The 20,975-nt window shown below is 36.4% G+C and overlaps 1 protein-coding gene across 1 annotated transcript in view; it reads left to right on the forward strand.

The window, feature by feature from the left end:
- triqk (triple QxxK/R motif containing) overlaps nucleotides 1-11,783 on the forward strand; it is a 47,177-nt gene extending 35,394 nt beyond the window's left edge. The window contains exon 4 of the mRNA NM_001127256.3: nucleotides 11,127-11,783. Coding sequence (NP_001120728.2) covers nucleotides 11,127-11,234 — 108 coding nt within the window. The 3' untranslated portion in view covers nucleotides 11,235-11,783. The remainder of the gene's footprint in view (nucleotides 1-11,126) is intronic.
- Nucleotides 11,784-20,975: the final 9,192 nt, after the last annotated feature.

Consider the following 20,975-nt stretch of genomic DNA (forward strand, 5'->3'; position numbering starts at 1 on the left):
CTAAATAAATAGTAAATATGTAAATTTATATTCTGACCATTACTGAACTGTAATTATTTCAAACAATTCCTTTATGTCCCCACAACACAAGTAGAGTTTCACAAACTAAGTTCAAGAGGAGCACGTGATATGATCGACTACAGCTCATCCTCAGCGCTAATCATTAGCTAGCCTATTAGATCATTCTAAAACTACTATAAATATCCTCTCTAAACTTCATTCTTTATCCTTTATCTTCGTTTTTGGAACCCCTCATACTGTTGTTTTTATAACAATTAAGTTGTCCTAAAACATTTCATCTTATTATGAATAAGTAGTTTAAACAAGCAGCAAAAGTGATTTTTTTTATTTTATTTTATTTTATTTTATTATTATTATTATTTTTTTTTATTTTTTATTTTTTTTTTGATTATGTATTGGTATTCACTAGATTGTGGGGACTAAATGCTCCCTCAAGTATAGTCATTTTTGACCTTTCGAGGACATTTATTTGCTTGGTCACCATGAGGATTACAGCTTGAGTCATAAAGAATGAAGTATTTTGAGACCTCTAAGGGTCTGTTTTAGGGCTGGGGTAATACAATCTGTGCAGTGTAAAAAAAAAAAAATCATTTTTAAGTCCCCATAAAACATGAAAACCCTATTGGGTGTGTGTTCGAGACTGGACTGTCGCCAGATGAATGGGATCTCACTCCCGTCCTGCCGCAGCTGCTGCTGAGAGCCACATGATGCTGTTGGGAATCTTCCAGTGTTTTCCATCAGAATGTGGGAGAGACTGAAGCGTAGGCCGCTGAATTATTAGCTTCCTCAAGACAACAAGGTCTCCGCTCTCCACTCGGAGATCCTCATCTGACAATTTCATTTTCACACAGCCTCCTCTGAACTTACTGTGTGTCTTTTTCTCATGAAAGAATATGAGACAACATCTGTATTCATGGCTTTTTACTTGCCGTTTCAGGAATGAATTTTTGGGTCACTGATTTGGGTCCCACTCTACCAAGTTATTCAAAAATGTTCACCTCCAAACTTTCGGGGATGTGAAATGGAATAGACGCACTTTCTTTAGCTCTATCTGACCAAATTTTCTCACTTGGATCAATTTATATGTGGAAATAATATTGCATGGGCGACACAGTGGTGCAGTGGGTAGCGCTGTCGCCTCACAGCAAGAAGGTAACAGGTTCAAGCCCCAGCTGGGTCAGTAGGCATTTCTGTGTGGAGTTTGCATGTTCTCCCTGCGTTGGCTTGGGTTTCCTCCAATTGTTCCAATTTCCCCCACAGCCCAAAGACATGCGCTATAGTTGAATTGAATAAACTAAATTGGCTGTAGTGTGTGTGTGTGTGTGTGTGTGTGTGTGAATGCAAGAGTGTATAGATGTTTCCCAGTGCTGGGTTGCGGCTGGATCTGCTTCGTAATAACATGTGCTGAATAAGTTGGCAGTTTATGAGTTTTATTATCAGTTCTGAATAATAAAGGAACTAAGCTAAAAAGAAATTGAATGATTGAATGAATAATATTGCACTTCAGTATGTTGAACAATGACAAACAAAGTTAAAAAGGGAGACAAAGTAGCTGAGGAGCTGATGAGGAAGAAACAAAAGTAATGAAAGTGAGCAAAGGTGATTCTAATGGCTGCTTCTTGAGTTAGCAACAACGATCTCATGCTTGCCATCAATGCTCTTAGCGCCAATATGGACAAGAAATTTGATGATATTTTAAGTTCTTTTCACACTAAAGAATGCAGTGGACGAAGTCGTTGAGCGAGTGGAGAAAAAGTGGAAAACAAGCAGCAAAGGAACATGAACAGCGAGTAGATGCAAAAAGAGGAAAAAGAGCAGCATACCAGGTTTGTTGCGATCCTACTTCCAAAGGCCCATATGGTGGGCACCTTGCAGTTTGAAACCGGCAAAAATAACTGTAAGCAAAACAAAGCAGATAAAAAACTGCATGTGTGATAATGAAAGGATGATCACACGCACACAGTTAACGTTGGGCCAATTAATAATCCGTTCAACGAATGTTTAAAGTGAAAGCAACCAGTGCTGCTTATTGACAAATCTGAAGCTCTTAAAAGCAGCAAAACTGTGGGTGCATGAGCATAACTTTTTGCTTAGTCTATTTGAAAGAGAACTGATTTCACCAGTTGCATTTCTTTGCATGGTTGCTTAACACAAGAAATTCACATTTTAACGTGAGTGATTATTCTCTCCTTCGTTATTCACTTGGGGCCCCATGTACAAAGACTTGTGTTAAATTAATATTAAAACATTGCGTATGGACAAAGCTGTAAATGTGCATACTGAGTAAAAAACAAAAACAGATCCCACACAAAATCCCACACAAATCCCACACATATTCTCTTTGTACATCTGAATTAACATTAAACTGAATGCACATACACAAGTGCAAAACCCCTCCCTACCCCCTCCCCTGTGTAAATATGGTAATGACTCCACTTTGGCAAAACCAAACGAAAAAGCAATGGCAAAAGCAAGCAAAAAGAGAAACTTCACAGAATGTGAACTAGGGGTGCTCCTATCGGAGATGGACCAGAGAAAAATTGTGATATTTGCAAGTGTAACCTCCGGGATTAATAACAAAAGAAAAAAAAAATAGAGTGGGAGAGTTTAGCTGACGCGATTAACGCAGTGGGGTCTGAACATCACACTTTGGAAAAAAAAGGTTCGATGTAAAGATGCAGGTTAAGAGGAGAACAGCGGCGCGCCGTCAAAGTGTGGTCCGAACAGGTGGGGGAACAGGGGATGCTAAACATGCTTTGAAGAGAGAGTTGCCTCAATTGTGGGCGACTCTTTAATTTCTGTAGTATCCGTGTCTGTGGGAAACACAGATGTATTAGAGGAACACTTTTGGTAGGGCAGTAAAGCAGTACCCCTCCACTCTTATCAAGGCAGCGCCACCGGCATTTCAGTTGCTCAATCGCCAGCTCTACAACTTAGCTGGAATAATATCTTTAAATAAATCACTCACCAAGAAGCCACCCATCGCACACCCAGCCACCTGACAGCCTTTGCATTCGACCACTGACAATGTCCTCTAGGAAGGCCAACACTGCCATTGCCATAGACTAAGGGTTGTATACATTTGCAAATGCTTTTATATGTTCAATATTATATTAATTATTTGTGTCAATTAACCCATTTTATCAATTATAAATTAATAGCAATGTTTTTCACGTGATACTCTTTAGTGTGCAATTTAACATAATTGCCTCTTGGATTTGCCAATGGAAATAAAACAAACACACACAAGAAATATATGTACGCCAGGCATAAAGTTGGCGCGGACAAACGCACATTCTCACAATTATTTCATCGTTAGCAAATACAAACATGAGCGTGAAATCTGACGTATGCAAAGTTTTTGTGCATACACGCTGTTGATACATGAGGTCCCTGGTTTCTTTTGCTCTAACTAAATAACACAATTATTTTTGTCAGTCGTGCTCCTTCTAGAATCTAAGATCACATGTGCACGAATATTGAGCCATCCTTATTGTCAAACACTGCTTTTAAGAAAACTACAATTTAAAAATGATTTTCAACCAGCCAAAGGGGTTCGTGGCGCTGGCTGGCGGGTGTTAATGTCAAGCCCTGTTGTTAGTTCTATATTTTTCGACCCTACCCTTTTAAATATCATCATCTTGTTAATCTTAATATTCATGTTTATGTTGTAAAAAAATTACACACGTGAACTATTCTGCCCTTCGTTTATTCCATAGCCTTTACTGAGCATTTAAAAACATTTGCCACACGTCTCACGAGAGACAAACGCAAAACAATTCCCTTTGGATGCGATGACACTTAGGCTCCGACACAAAGCAGTTAAATAAAGAACGGGAATCAGCGTGAGCCTCTGGTAATGTTTGAAACTAAAGTGCATGAAATTTAAAAGTTTTCCAATTAAGAGAGGCTTAAGCTGTTTGCAGTCTGGCTGGAACAAGATAAATGCAGCGGGCAGCGAGTGCTAATGAGGACATACACACTGATGACTGCCGCCGCCGCTTGTACACAGATAGTCATGGCCGTCGCAGAGCCTTTTAATAGCCCTTTACAATTTATCTGCTCGAATTATTATTAGCCTCCTGTTTGCTGGGTGGCTTATCTCTGCTGCTCGGGGTGGATTTGCATGCTGCTCTCTGTTTGATGTGTATGTGTTTGTGTGTGTGTGCGTGTGTTTATGTGTGAATGAACACAGGAGGGGGAAAAGATGGAAGTGTGTGATTATTATTTCACTTTCTCCGTCTTTGTGTCTGTTCTTCTTTCTATGCATCTGTCTTGGAAAGACACAGTTTGAGACAACTATAAGAGGATGCCGTGGTCTTGTGATTATACTGCAGTCATTAGTGTCCTTGTTAGTTTTGAAAGTTTTGTTTTAGTTTTGAAAATTCCTAACCTGCAATGAGCATCCGTCATGGAGAACGTGCAAGTCCAACCCATCTGCTCTGGATACACGACGAATCCAGGATTATGTGATCCTCGGGATAAGGAGAAAAAGACAGACTAACACGAGTGTAACAGAAACCAGCTAGTTTATTGCCCTGACCTCAAAAGGAAAACTGTCTGCATGTTGTTTTAAGGGTGAAGGGGTGGGCGGTTAAGAACTGTTCAGGTAAACTCCTCTCACCTTGTATAAAGATGGACACTAGTAACCGATTTTAGAAACTGCATTATTCAGCGATCTAGTTAGTGTTACTGCCACCCATACTAGGCAAGCGGGCTCAAATCCCTTTCAGAAAGGGGCAAGTAGAACCTCTTTGCTTATATTGGCAACGTGATCCAAGTGGAAGTGTGGTTTAGAGGGTTAAATGTTATGGAGACTAACTTGCATGAGCTGTGCAAGTAAATCTCACTTCCTGTCCTCGAGGTGCACTATCATCTAATACTACAATCTTTGCTTTTTAGTGCTCTTGTTAGTATGTCCTTTTACTCGAGATGCAATTTAAAACCTATTTGGACGCTGCAAGTAAAGTGTAGTTTAGAAAATTAAATCTAAACAGTCACAAAAAGCTGTGCAGGTAAATCTCATTCCCCTGGTCTCAGGGACTACAGTAATAACTGATGGTAGAGACTGCTGTGCTTTGAATCTCTCAGGGATGCAGTAGACCCTTTGGGGTTTCATTGGCACCATGACTGGAATGTTATTGAGGTTTAGAAAGGTGTCAAGATGGTAAGACCTCAAGAGGCAAATAGCTTCTGACACTAGAGGGTTTAGTCCTTAGCATCCTTATTAGTTAGATACTAATCGAGCTGGGCAACTATTACAAGCAGAGGATGTTCAGTGCAGAAAACTCAACAAAACCACACACAATTTTAACGATCTAGGTGCAAAGTCTAAACCGCAGGGCGCACAAGCATTAAGGACGTGTCCGAATCCACTTTTGCAGTTTTAAGGACGGAACATGGTCTAACAGGGTTGAGCTTATTCTTTTAATGAGTTATGGGTGTGTTTTGAGCGTAAACCAATCAGAGTCTCATTTACCTTTGCCTTTACGTGTCAGTTGTGTCGCGCCATGGTGCATTTGCTATTTACATGGAGGCTTTTGTAAGTGTAAAAACTGAACGCTTCACTAGTAAGAAAACAGTTCAACAAAGCATCTGCAGCAAGGATAAAGAATCAGCCTCCTCCATTTGGCCTTTACTTTCACTTTCTCTCTTTCGTGGATAAGGAAACGTGTTGGACGCACTCACTAAAGACATCTATTAGCCTACATAATTCATTTTGTTTGTTAAGCGCAAAGATTTGTTTCAAAACTATTTCTAAATTCTGTTTTAATATTCCCAGCAAATGGAGATATCCAAACACACATTCTATGCCCCAAATGGTCCAAATCTAGGTGGACAAATCTAAGCATGTTTTTAATAAAACAAATATAAATATGCATATAATAAATAATACTAACAAAAATAATAATAAGTTGTCGTAAATAAACTAAAAAAAGCCCCCCGAGATGAAGAAGGCATGGAGGTACTGTTTTTTATATTTATGTAGAAAATAATCATTTTTGTAATATTTTAATCCTTTAAGGCTTTTTCATTTGTAAAGATATTTCTGTACTGCTCTACATCCTGCCTATTTTAAGCAACGTATAAGCGAGACGCCCAACTGACGTGTTCTGCGCTTGACTTGAACAGTGTATTTTAGTTCCCCAAAATAGCAACGCGCCAACAATATGCCTTAACACACCTCTTTTCAAGACCAGAACACCCATGAGTCCACAAAGTGGCGCAAATAAATTTGCTATTTAAACAATGTGACAGAAGATGGGAAAATTAATGTTGCGTTGGTCTGAAAATAGCAACGCCTTGGAAACACGTCTTGCGCCTTATTGTGCCCGGGTGTATGATGGGGCCATTGAAACAAACTCCGCTTGGTCTCAGCTAAAACAACAACAGTGTATAATGGTTGAAGTATAGCCATTTTTCATGGGCAGCCAATGAAACCGTAGGCTGTATTATGCAAATTGTAACAAAATTAAATACATTGGTAATGTAAGAAATGCTGGAATTACCAATTTTTTTTTTTTTTTTTTTTCGGCAGTTCTGAAGCGGTTCTTCATTTTAGGAGACAGTAGTTTGGTTTAACATGCATTTAATCTTTGCAGACCTTTTAAATATGCAGTTAGCTTTATTACTCATATTACAAATATACTTTCATTTATGTTTACCTTTATTTATGTTTTTATTTATGCACAGAAAACTCTGCATAACTTAAATTTAATATATTACTTATAATATTGCAAGACAAATTGTCAACCTGAAATAAAACAACTGATTCTGTTGAAAAGTTTGCATGCCCTTTTGATTTGTAATATGATTTGTAGCATTTATGGGATATTTATTTTGTTTTTTTATATTGTTTAAAATACTTTGCATATTATATTAACATGTGATGCAATATAAAAGTATAAAAATGTATTTCTTTCTTTCTTTCTTTTCTTTGTCTTTACCGATAGTAGTATATTCTTGTTATTTTTTATTTTACTTTTTCTAGACATGAATTACGAAGAGGCATAAAAGTCCCACAAGCACACAAGTTTTGATTAGAAAGTTTGATAACGAGTTATCAAGATGAAGAACAATTGCTTTCCTAAATACTTGAGTGCTTCTAATGAAACCGAGGTTGATGAGGATTGTAATTTAACACAAAAGGTAATAAATGACTGCTTTAAATCTAATTCATGCTTGAATACCACTCCTTCAGCCATCATCAATTTAGCTCGGGCATTAAGCTCCCAACAACTCTTAATTAGAACGAAGACATTTCTGGGAGATTAGCTTTCTCTGAGCCTGCTGAGTCTGACAAACCCTGTTTGTAGCACAGCGAGAGGAAGATAAAGAGCCCAAAAACCACTTATACTTCTGCTCAATGTTTGTTCTGAGAATTGTGTATCTATGAATGGTTATGATCAGTCCTGGGTCTGTGATCATGAAATCAAATAGAGAGTGTTTCATTCTCAAACTGCTTGGGAATGGCATTGCAGCTTTTTTGTATTTAAAAACAGTATTAAATATGCATTTTTAATAATGCAGCATAAACACGGTGGAAAAATGATGGTTCAGCTTTTTTTTTTTTCCCGGGAAAAGGGCTGTATAATCAATTAAAATTTTGCTGTACACAGTAGGTTGCTTTATTTGTAGACTAAAAAGGTTTCTAAAGTTAAAGTTTCTCCAAGTTAGTTGCTCTTTACAATGCATTGATTTTTCCTTTGAAGTATACTGTTAAACAAAAAGTTTAATAGTTTACTTGCAGTGTGACACAATTGGACAGTGTTTCAGCTTGGTCTGCTTTCTTTCATAGTTTAAATGCTTGAAGAAAGCCACAAAAGACAATCTACTATCTATTTACCAACTTAAAACATGATTGTTATGCAACATTTTGGAGAAAGGTTCATATATTGCAAATTCATTTATTCATCATTTTCCTTCGGCTTAGTCCTGTATTTATCAGGGTTTGCCACAGCGAAATGAACCGCCAACTCATCCATCAAATGGTTTACACAATGGATGCCCTTCCTAAATTGCAAATTTTGATCAGAATAATGGTTGCCATCAACTCTCGTTTCATTTGCTTGTTTCATTTGCTTTCTTTCGTGTTCAATTTTAGGCCATGTAACATAGGTTTGTTCATTTAATAGTAATCTTCACACTGAGTGCACCTATGAAAGTGATAAAGGGCCTGATGAAGTTAATGGGAAGGGTCACAACGAAATCAAAACACACTGTATTGTTAATACCAGATGGAAACAGTAATGCATCTCGACAGACTGATTGGCCCACAGAAATTATTGTTAATACCAGGATTGGGTGCTGAAATGGTATCTTTATAATCGGTGTGTGCTTAGTCCAAATTAGAACACAGAAATCAGTGCTTTATTTAAAGAGGCTTGAATACCTGAGCTGTTGATTGATATCTGATGCGTGGGTGAAACTTGGGTGTTTCTTTACATGAAAAATTGAATAGTCTGCATTTTAAAATTCACTATATAGAGGATCTGTACAGCAACCTGTGGCTTCTTTTTCCTGGAGGGCAGTTGTCCTGCAGATTTTAGCTCCAACCCTAATCAAACACACCTAAATGAGCTAATCAAGGTCTCTCTAGGTATACTTGAAACACTCAGGCGGGTGTGTTGAGGCAAGTTGCTGCTAAATCCTGCAGGGACACCGGCCCTTTAGAGCCGAGATTGGTGACCCCTGATCTAAACACACCCTAAGTAATGTATTTCAGATTAACAGAAATGTACACAACACTCTCAAGTAGATTTGTCATCTTTAATGTGCAACAAAACGTAGTTGGAGCAATGTATTTTTTGTTTTGCAAAAATGTAGGCTGAGACTTGTGTTTCCACTGAGCCTAAGGGTGCTTTCACACCTGCCTTATTTAGTTCGGTTGAATCGCACTAGAGTTCGTTTTCGTTTGGGCAGGTGTGAATATAGCAATTGTACTCGAGTGAGCACCAAAAAAGTGTACCGAGACCTCCATCAAGAGGTGGTCTCAGTATGCTTTCAAGCAAACCCTGGAGCGGTTAGTTTGTGGTGATAATATGATCTTAACTAGAACAGACCCAACCGCAAAAAGTACTGTGCCTTTTTTTAACTAATTCAGCTGCCGTAGACCAATGTGCTGTGCTTTACGGAATGTGGAGGAAAATATTTGTTAACAGCGCTTTACCAACACAGAGAGAGAGAGATAGAGAGAGAGAGGAAAAAACATTACCTGATGGATCATTGGTAATATTTCCGGAAGATGACCATGTCACAGTTTAGGTTAATTATTTTATACCGCCTCCTGAAATGACTAGTGATGCACCTTTGCTGTTCGCAGTGCATTAAAACATTGTTTTCCAGCCGCAGCTACATTTCATTCTCGAAATGTTTGTTTGTCTAAAGTGATGAATGCAAACTATATATACCATATATACTATATGTATACCATGAGCAGGGATACAATCAGTCAGGGCAGTCATCCCTCCATAGTCAAAAGTGACATTTTGTGTCTGCCAGTTTGTTTACTTGCTGGAGTTCCATTGGCATTTTCTCGCACGTGATTTCTGACCAATCAAAAAGCAGTTTAGAAAATATGTTCAACAACATCTAGCCAATGAGTGATGTGGATTTTATCACATGACTGCATTTTGGTTCTTTTCAACTGGTTCAGACCAAAGTAATCAGTGTGGTGTGAAATTTTTTCAAATATAAAATGTACATTTATTGCCCTTGGTCCGGATTAAATGAAGCGATCTACAAATGTGAAAACACCCTGAGCTAATGAATACAGAACATTTTGCTGTTATTAGTACTGACACTGTTACTTTGTGTGAAATTATTTAGGTTGATTTTAGTTGGATCTTATTGTAAATTTACTGTGTAGAGTTGTTGTTATTTTGTATTTACTTTCTATTTTTAAGAAAAAAGCTGTTTTTAGTCTCCCACCGTCCAAAAACATGCAACTTAAGTAAATTGACTAATCCAAATCGGCACCATTGACATGCTCCTAGTAAGTATTTATCTGCAGTCACTATTTGTTAATCAGCTACTACAGCAGGGGAGTTCTCGAAAACTACCTGAGCTCAAACTCCCCTCTCGCCTTGCAAATGGGAGGTAGCCCCGGGCTCGAGAAACTTATGAGCTCAGGGCTCTCTCTTGTTATGCCAAACAAGCTTTATAATCAATCATCAGCTAAGTGTGAATTCTTGAAATGAAGATATTTTAAAGAAATCTGGAAACAATGACTTTCATAGTATTTGTTTTTCCTACAATGGAAGTCAATAGTTACAGGCTTACAGCTCTCGTCAAACTATGTTGTTTTGATTTTAACAGAAACACATAAAAGTTTGGAACCTTGTGAGCAAGCAGATAGTAAAGAAATTTTTATTTTGCGTGAACTGTCACTTAAAATCTTTCACGAGTACGATCACACCGGTGTGATTTGAACATTTCTTTTATTATAGCCATCAAAAAGGAAGAATCAGTTCAAGCACTATTTAGGCATTAATATTGTTTTAAAAGTATTGATTTGACAATCAATAGTTGTATACTGTAGTTCCAAGTATAAAGTAGTTATTTTAATGTCTCCATTACAGTTTTGAAGTTTATTATTTAATTTAATATCACACTGTATAAAATATTCGTAAATTAGCAGTTTACGGTATTTTGTGAATCATGTTTTTATTTTCACCCGTTTATTTACAGTATCCTTTTGAATTGCATTATGAATTGAATTGCTTTTACTAACATTTTTGATACTTTAAAATGATATATTATCTGGATTGGTGTTGTATATTATGGTACATAGATCTAGTAATAAACTGCCAGTACATTTTCTGTTATTTTACAGACGTATTTCTCTATAAATTTATGTCTTATCCATTATATTATTTTAAACTACTAAAATTTCAATAAGTCACTTTGTTAAATTGTAGAGCTGAATTTTCAGAGATCGGGGTCCCACAGTGCAATTCACAACCATAAATAAACAGAAAACTCTTGCGAATCACAAAACATGGAAACGATTCATTAACAGATCTTTTTTACAATGTCGTTTTACTCATTTACTGATAGTTCCTCTCTGTTATTTAGAAACCGTTTTTGTTTTTGTCTGATTACAGGACATCATATTGGTGATTGTGGCTGTTCTGCTCTTCCTGCTGGGCGTCTATGCGTTTTTCTACCTCAACCTGAGCACAGAGCTGGATCTCGACGTGGACATGGATTGAAGGACTTTTCTCACATTCGCCCTCTCAGAGGATTCTGGGTGTCTGGACCCACTCATGAAGTGCCAGCAGTTTCATAGTATCACACATTTCTCATCTTTGTTCCTTCCATGCCTTTTATACCAGCAAAATGTGCATGAAAGGAAAGAAGACGAGTCTTAAAAGTGCACAGAAGCATGAAGCTACCTTATTTTCGCAGTGTTTATACAGAATAACCTTTTCGATTATTAATAAAGCTCCACATGCCCTGCAGCTTTGAGATTTGAAGAACCAACTCGCTTTCTACTTGAACCTTTTAGTTTATCCAGAAATTTTTTTTTTCTCTCATCTTTAACTCTCTCTCATGCCTTTCGAGATGCTTTCTGCATGAAATATGAAAAGAGCTATTTATAGCAGGATTTCAAGGATGTTGTTTTTGATACAATAAAAACAAGATTTTTATTGAAAAACAACTTCATATATTTTCTACCATCCATGCTTTGAAGATGTGGCAAATCAAGACTAAAGCTCAAATTAATCAATTTATTTTATTATTATTATTATTATTATTTTTGCATGACACATTTACATTATTTTGGAAATATTTTTAATATCTGAAAAAAAATATCTGCATCATGTAACAGAAGAGAGTGTAAATGTCACATTATTTTGATTTTCCTCACTATAAAAACTTAAAGTCAATCTACAGATTGTATTGTATAACCTAAAAAATTGATAGATTTAGTTTTCAAAGGGATAGTTCACTGTCAATTTTATCATTTACTCATCCTTTGCTTGTTCCAAACTTGTTATAATTTCTTCTATTAAACACAATTAAAGATATTTTTAAGAAATCTATAAACATTAACTTTCATAGTATTTGTTTCTCCTACAATGAACGTCAGTGGTTACAGGTTTTTGGCTCTCTTTAAACTATGCTGTTTTGTTTTTAACAGAAACACATACAAGTTTGGAACTACTTGAGCAAGCAAATAGTGGAGACATTTTAATTTTTGGGTGAACTATCCCTTTAACCCTTTTATGAGTATGATCACAACGGTGTGATCAGCTGTGACCGGTCCCTGAAGTGTATGATCACACCAGCGTGATTTGACATTCAGAACGCACATCATCAACTGATAAAAAATTAAATCTGAATGTGTTCGCTAAGGCACAGAAAGAGGTGCGTAGCGCTGGTCATAAATCACAATTTATCTGTGCTTTCAAACAAATAACACTGATTTTAGGTTACAGACATTCAAATTCACATAACTTTAAGCAAAACATACCATTTAAGGTTTGTAAAATACACACGGATGTTTTTGGATATGGCAATAATAATTATTTTTAAACCCTAAACCCAACCTTCCTGGTAATGTAAAAATATTGTTTGTTGTACAGTGCCACAAAAATGATGCTATATTAACGTGAGTATCCTCAGCTGTATCCCATTTAGCTAATAAAATACTATTAATGCATAATTTAATTTATAATATAAATACTTCTCTTTAACTCCCGATTGCAGCTGTATCCCATCTAGCAACTCTGGCAGCACCCATTACTCCTGTTTAAAAGGAAAAATATATGTTCCATCACATATTTGAGAATGGGAATATCTGAAATTTTCCAATATAATTAAAATATTTGTCAATATTTACAGAAAAGGAAAAAAAGAAGAAAATTCGACATATACATAGATCATGGGGCCTGGTGTGTTGCGTGATCAACTTGACGCGTCACCATGGGAACTTTAGAATGCAATGGATTAACGTAACTAAGTAACAGATGACTAAATTAATTAATGTAATTAAGTACATCACACAAAACCCTTGCAGGAGGGTCAGCTAGAGTATTTAAAACTTACGCTTGACAACGTTAAGGTTTTGGCTGCCTTATACCACATAAGCAATAAAAGCAATAAATACAAGTTAATTAGGGACCGAGCACCAAAACGGTGCATAGGCCCTATTGGAATTGCTCCGTTTTACTATTATTATTATAATTTCGCCCGTAATCGAGGGAATTTTGAGGGTCTAAACATGCTTGAAAACTCATGAAACTTTGCTCACGCCAGACGTGCTGTAAATGGTTATTTGATATGGGACTCGACAGCACCACCTTTGCACTTTTGACGGACTAACCCCCGAGCTTACGAATCGCGCACACATACAAAAATTGGCCACGTGTCAAACATGTCAAAACTTACAAAAACATCAGATTTTTTTAACTTCCTGTGCCGAAAAAGCACAGTTTTTGCCATTTCCAGGCATTGTATTTTAACGAACATCAAATATAGGAATTGTCATCTAAAGGCCTTGGCGATGTTACATTGAGAAGATCTACAGTTTTCGTCGAAGGGTGTGTTCGTGGCGGACTCTCAAACTTTGATGATTTGCCACAAAACAGAAAGTCGTTATAACTCAGGCATGCATTATCCGATCTGCCTCACAATTCACACTTTTGATAACAGTCCTGACCTAAACACGTTTACATGCCAATATCCAGCTACAGTTATAGCGCCACCTGCTGGCAACAGGAAATGACATGTTTTACAATGTAACAAACTCCTCCTACAAATTTTATCACATCCAATCCATGTTCCCGTAGTTAAGTTCCCTTTGTTATGCTAAATTGTGAAGATCTAGACTTTTTGTCGAAGGGCGTGTCCTTGGCAGACTGTGTTTCTCCATAGAGGAGGAAATACTTATAACTCAGCTAAACATTGTCTGATCTGCCTGAAACTTCACATGTTCGATGAGATTCCTGTTCTGAAGACATCTACAAGCTAATATTGAGTCACTGTCATAGCGCCAACTGATGACAGAAGGAAGTTTGGCATAAATCAGTAATTTTCTCAGATTTTTTAAAATATATACTGTATATCGGCCTAAATTATTATTGTTTATTATTCTCTGTCATCCTGAGGCAACCCGGCGGCGTTGAGCCTGGGTGCGAGGTCCCTTTCATTGCTGCTTGCAGCTTTAATTTTAACTTATAATCCCATTAAACATTTCCATCTATTTTAAATTTGATTTTTTTTTTTATCAAAATCGATTACGTAATGTCTTGTTTTCCCCCCTTTTTTTAAATATTTAGTTAAGTAAACCATCCAGACACTAAAGGTATGTTGCGTTCCATACCGAAGCTAGACATCTCAATGCTGGAGATCAGAGGCGATTTGTGATCTTGTTTTTGTGTGTAATTCTGACAATCTTTCACTCTGTCAACGCTCATTAGCATATCAAACGCCACAAATGTTGCTTATTGAAAGTCAAAGGGGCGCCGGCGAAGACACCAAGCATTACCTTTTGCTTATGTATGCGTGTGCGGGTGACCTCTAGAGAGACATTGAAGCGTAATCAATCAGATGCTGTTACTTTTAACTAGCGTGCATCTTTTGATGTATAGCTAAAGATAAAACAATTGGTCCCTGACATCCAGTGCTTCTTTTACACACTGCTGGGCCTGTGTGTGTGTGTGTGTGTGTGTTTGTCATGGGAGAAAAGAGAGAGTCGAAGGGTGGAAAATGAAAGGCTGAAGCTGATGACATTCAAAGTTCATTTACATTCTCTTTGTATAGAGCGTTGGATCTGGTACAAACGCGCAGCAACGACTTATTTCATTCCAGGCCGTGAGAGTTGTTTTATCTTTCCCTGCATGAGGTATATGTGTCTAACTCAGGACAAGCTCTTCGCCGCTCAGCCCTTATTTTCCTGGGACGTCTGACTGTTATCATTAATTCAAGGATTGATACCCTATTGAACAAAACATTTTTGTAGTCTGTCTTTGATTTCGACTCGAGCGCTTTTCCAAATTCTTTCGTAGTGAGAGCAAAGCGAACCAAAACAAAGAGTCTCGTGTTCCTTGTTGACTGTTTTGCTTGTTTTTTCTTCTTCTCTTGTTTCTGTCGTACTTGAGGTAAAATAATAAACATTGTCAAAACACGCTGTTTCTGATAAAAGCTTATTGTTTTCATTTTCAAATCCGTGGAACAATGTTGAGCTTATAAATAGGACCTCTGTCTTTGCTTTGTGCCGTTCGACTTGAAGTTAAACAGTTGCACACTTTAAAATTGAAGGCTTAAAGACTTAAAGGGATAGTTCAACAACAACAAAAAAAGGAATTCTGTCATCATTTACTCACCCTTTATTGTTCTGTTACACACAAAAGATATTTTGAAAAATGCTGCTGACTGCCACAGTATTTGTTTTTCCTATGGTATGGAAATCAATGGTTACTTGTTTTCATCAACAAATCTTCTTTTGTGTTTCACAGAAAAGGAGATTAGAGCCACGTGAGGTAGAGTAAACAATGTTCATATTCATTTTTGGGTGAACTATCCCTTTAAACCGATTTAAGATTAATGAGTACACTGGAATTTATTTATAAGATTTTTATATACTTGTGTGAAGAAACAACTTAGTATTATTTAAAGTATGTAAACACTTGGACAAATATGAATTTAATATGAATAATAATAATAATAATTTAGTGTGTGTGTGTGTGTGTGTGTGTGTGTGTGTGTGTGTGTGTGTGTGTGTGTGTGTGTGTGTGTGTATATATATATATATATATATATATATATATATATACACGCAGTTGAAGTCAGAATTATTAGACCCCCTGTTTTTTTTTCTTCCCCAATTTCTGTTTAACGGTGAAAAGATTTTTTCATCGCATTTCCAAATATAATAGTTTTAATAACTCATTTCTAATTACTGATTTATTTTATCTTTGCCATGATGACAGTAAATAATATTTTACATATATATTTTCAAGATGCTTTGATACAGCTTAAAGTGACAGGTTAGGTTAACTAGGCAGGTTAGGGTAATTAGGCAAGTTATTGTATAATGATGGTTTGTTCTGTTGACTAGCGAAAATATATAGCTTAAAGGGGCTAATAATTTTGTCCTTAAAATTATGTTTAAAAAAATAAAAACTGCTTTTATTCTAACCTTAATAAATCAAATAACACTTTCTCCAGAAGAAAAAATATTATTAGACATACTGTGAAAATGTACTTGCTCTGTTAAACATCATTTGGGAAATATTTAAAAAGAAAAACATTTCAAAGGAGGGCTAATAATTCAAACTTCAACTGTATGTGTGTATGTATGTATGTTTGTATGTATGTATGTATGTGTGTATGTGTGTGTTTGGTAAACTTTGGTATACTTTTGGTAAACTTTACAAGTTGCATTGTGCGTAAATCATCTAAACAGTTGATCAATATTATTAATAACATTAATATAAAAACTGAATAAATATATATTTGCACACAATTGCATAAGTAATTAAATGGATGGAACGCTGTGCTCAAAATTCTGCAGAAATCTAAAAGGTCTGAGTCAAAGATTTTTTCAAGGCCTATTGATGGGTAAATTATAAACTATTTACAAAGTGATGTATGGATGTTCACTTGTTACATATTACACACACTAAATATTTCCAAAATGATGTGCAACAGACAAAGACATTTTTCACAGTATTTTCTATATTGTTTCTTCTGGAGAAAGTCTTTGTTTGTTATATTTTGGATAGAATAAAAGCAGTTTTAAAATATTGACCATTTTAAGGTCAATATTATAAGTCCCCGTAACTTGCCTAGTTAACGTAATTGAACCAGTTAAGCCTTTAAGCCTTTTCCTAAAATATCTATAAAATATTATGTACTGTCAACTTGGAAAAGATAAAATTAACCAGTTTTATGTTAGTTATTAAAGCTACAATGTTGAAATGTGTTTAGAAATTTCTCCTCTAAACAGAAATTGAAGGAAAATATAAAAGAATTCAAATTAAACAGCAGGGCTGATAATTCTGACTTCAACTATGACATTTATTTGGCGTTTTACCTCCACTAATGACAAGTTCAAACCATTTAAAAAAAAGTTTTGCACACTAGTATTGTGTCTGTCTGTTGACATGTTTTTGGTTAAATTTTGCAGCTCTTTTTAACCACAAACTGATAACAAAAACCTGATTCGTCATATTAACCTTTGTCTCAGTGTTCCTGTGTTTGTTGTAAGTTAGCAGGTAAGGCTCATCTGTTGTCCTGGCTGTCGAAGTCGCCCCCATGAGACCTCATGCTCCAGTGTTATCCCCCTCTGCCTCGGTCATTAAGTCAACGGCAGTTAAACTGTAGGAGTCTGGCCTAACCGTGTCCGATGCCACCAATGTCAATTACGTCCAGTAGCACAGTGTTAGTTCATGAACCCTGGGCTTCACATTCACACCCCATTGCACTCATTAGCAGCAACAGGTGGCCAGCAGTGGGCAAACAGTGGCCGAACAGCGCACTTGTGGAACACAACACTGCATCTGTGATTGTCTCTATAGATACTGTGGATACGGGATGTTTTTATGAATGTGCTTCTGTCATCTTAGCCTCATCTGAGGGCTGTTCCGGTTGACAACAACAATGTTCAACATTATATAATATCAAACAGAAGCAGTTTATTGAGTGTTCTTGAAGAAAGGTGGCATCAGTGTGTGCCAGTTATTTTCAGGAGTTATTTCAGTGTGTGTTTATAAATTACAAATGTGACCCTGGACCACAAAACCCTAAGGGTTAGTTTTTTCAGATGTCTATTTTTAGATTGTAGGAGATTCTATTTGGCCGGGTTACAACTATTTGTGAATCTGGAATACGAGGTTATGTTATTTACAACCACAGGGGGCGACGCCGAGTAGGCTAACTGTCAGGACAAAATGGTTGAAAACGTCCGGGAGTTGCATGGTGTAGTTGCTAAATGAATGAATATAATCAAATTAATTGGTTATAGATAAATTAGGAGAAAACGCATGAAAACATTTATTGACGTAAGTATTTCCGCAATCTTGCCAACAACATCTCGTTGTCGCATGGCTCAATGGGATCTCGAAAACTGCAAGTTACGCCTCTAACTTACTACAAGCTATGCCCCTTCATCTTATGCCCCGATCTTGCAGTCAGCAGACAGATACACTTGTAGAAATTTGCAGATTTCCCACTGTTTTAAGCCAAGCGGCAACCTCCCGCTCATATTAAGTTATATTAAGTCTGCATAGTTAAGGGCGTGGCCACTTGAGTGACAGCTAGGTCTCGCTGGTTGTCATCACTTCACCTCAGCTGATTCCGGCTGATTAGCTGCTGAACTTGGCATATACATTCTATTTTTGTTTTGTTTTATGTTGCTTTATACAGTCAGTTGCCTTTTGGAACTATTTCCTACAATTATTAGATAATATTAGCAGAGTCTGGCTGTAGACATTATGCAGTTTCAGACAGATGCAATTTCTGTCGCGCATGGGCATTTATATCGATTTAATCTCAACCGCTCATGCACATTTTAACACATGCATGCGCACGTTGCAGTGGTTCAAAGACAGAAATACACCAAAATACAGTTTACAAACTAAAGGTATGACAGACAAAAAATACCTGTGCACTACAAAACATTTCTACACATTCCTCCCACATAAAAATACTTGCTTTGCATTAGTTAATGCAATCATATAAGTAAAGAGTCTAACATAAATAACATGCCAGTTGAAGATTGTGGAGTCATTGTTCATTATTTGTTCGTGTTAACTGCATTAAATAACACATGTATAAGTTTATATTAACATTGATTTAGCATTACTAAATAAATGTGTTGTTCATAGTTTAGTCATGTTATTTAATCAGTGAACAAATACATTAATCTATATGAAAGTAAACATTAGCTAATTATGTTGAGCTATTAATTTAACAAGTTGCAATAAAACAATGAGAAACTATGTTTATTTAACATTAACAAAGATTCATTAACTCTTAACATACATTATGTGTATTTCATGGTAAATTCGTGTTCATGTGTTTGTGTTCATGTGTGAACTGACGTTATCTAATGCAATCTTCCTGTAATTGTTACGCTATTTAATCTTATGAATAAATAAATTTACTGGCAACAAGCTAGCGGGCGCTAAACTGCTTACTTAATCTTAAAACACATGGATGACATTGAGACCTGTGTGCAGGATATATCAGACTCATATAATAATCGTTTTTTTAATAACATTCACCTAATAATTAAAAACAACACATTTAATAAAATAAACTTACAGTACGAGTGACTTTCTGACTGCACATGTCCAGCTGAGATTGCATCACTCTAAATGCGCTTGTGCAGCTGAGATTGCACCGGTCTGAGATTGCATCGTGTCTGCAGCCAGACCCTTCTCGATAACGTGGCATGCTGTGTGCATGAATTTAGTTCATGAATTCATAGAATAAAAAAAAAAAACAGTATGTGAGAAGCACACAGATGACACTACTTTCGGTGAGATTCTGAAGTGCACATTCGATGCATGCTATGCTATCCTATCATGCCCCGCAAGAGAATTCATGAAGTTGTTAGATCGGATATGGTTGCGGCCGGAAGTTAACAAGAGTTATTTATATTATTTATTAATTTTATCATTTATTGTATTTTTTTTTTTACCTCCACCCCAACCATAAACCCAACTGTCACAGTAACGTAAAAACAGTGGTTGTACAGAGTATTATTTACCTATCGATTAAATTACCCAATAAATTTTATTTTTAATGCCTAAATCTAATCATCACAGTACTGTAAAAATATAAATTATTGCTATAAGGTGTCATAAAAAAATGCTGCTATATTGATGTGCATATCGCCGCATACTCGATCTAGACTTTACCATTTATGAATGGGAGTGAAGCGACGCAACTGACGCAGGTAGGTCACATGATCATGACAAATAGGTTGATATAGTACGCCTGAGTTCCTTTTCATACTGTATAGCTGTGGTTTTTTAAAGTGGGGGTCATGAGACAACGAGGGGGGTTGCTTGGGGATTTCCAAAAATCTCATATATGTTATTAAATTATTAGAATTACCATATAACCTACAGAAGATAAACATTTATAAAAAATAGTTTTTAACTTATAATATATTTAATAAATATTTAATAGTTACATAAAAACAACATGCAAATAAAAAGCTTTCAAATAATCAGGCTTTCAATATTTTTTTTTTTTCACTGGATTGGGACCCCTGGGGTTATAAATTGAATTTATGGCACAATATTAAACTTTAATACCTTCATGGCACTCATGTACATTAAAAATAAAGGCCACGACTGAACATGGAGGATAATCTCCAAGTGGCGGTCTTCAAAATCATACCTTGCACTGTAAACATTGTGCCCACCATTCTCATTAAATGAGGTTAAATAAAAATTATAATTATAATAAATATACATATAATTATATTAAATATTAAACAAATGGAAATTAATTATAAAAAATAATATAATTGTTAAACTTTGGAGCACCTGGAGGAAACCCATGCGAACACGTGGAAAACATGCAAACTCCACACAGAAACGCCAACTGGGCTAGCTGGGACTCAAACTAGTGACCTTCTTGCTGTGAGCCACTGAGCCACCCCTGTTGTGTTTAACAGAAAAAGCCAAACAGAGTGGTGACAACCCGGATGGGTAAATGATGGCAGAATTTTCAATTTTGGTTGAACTGTCCCTTTATGATTGCTTTCTTAGATAAATACATGTGAATCAGTCCCCTGCACTGATGTTTGTCCCACACTGTCATGTTAGTTAATTGTACTTTTCCTCAGTAGAGTTTACAGAACCTTTTCACCTCCAGCTCTTTCCCAGTTTAGCTTTCTGCCCTTTGTTTCTTCATCTGGCCTCGTCTCTGTTGTTCCCTTCGTTCCAGGAGGAACTGCTGCTTGACTGCTCTCATTGATCTATGGCACA

This window comes from Danio rerio, chromosome 19 (genome assembly GCF_049306965.1).
Source record: "Danio rerio strain Tuebingen ecotype United States chromosome 19, GRCz12tu, whole genome shotgun sequence".
Lineage (NCBI taxonomy): Eukaryota > Metazoa > Chordata > Actinopteri > Cypriniformes > Danionidae > Danio > Danio rerio.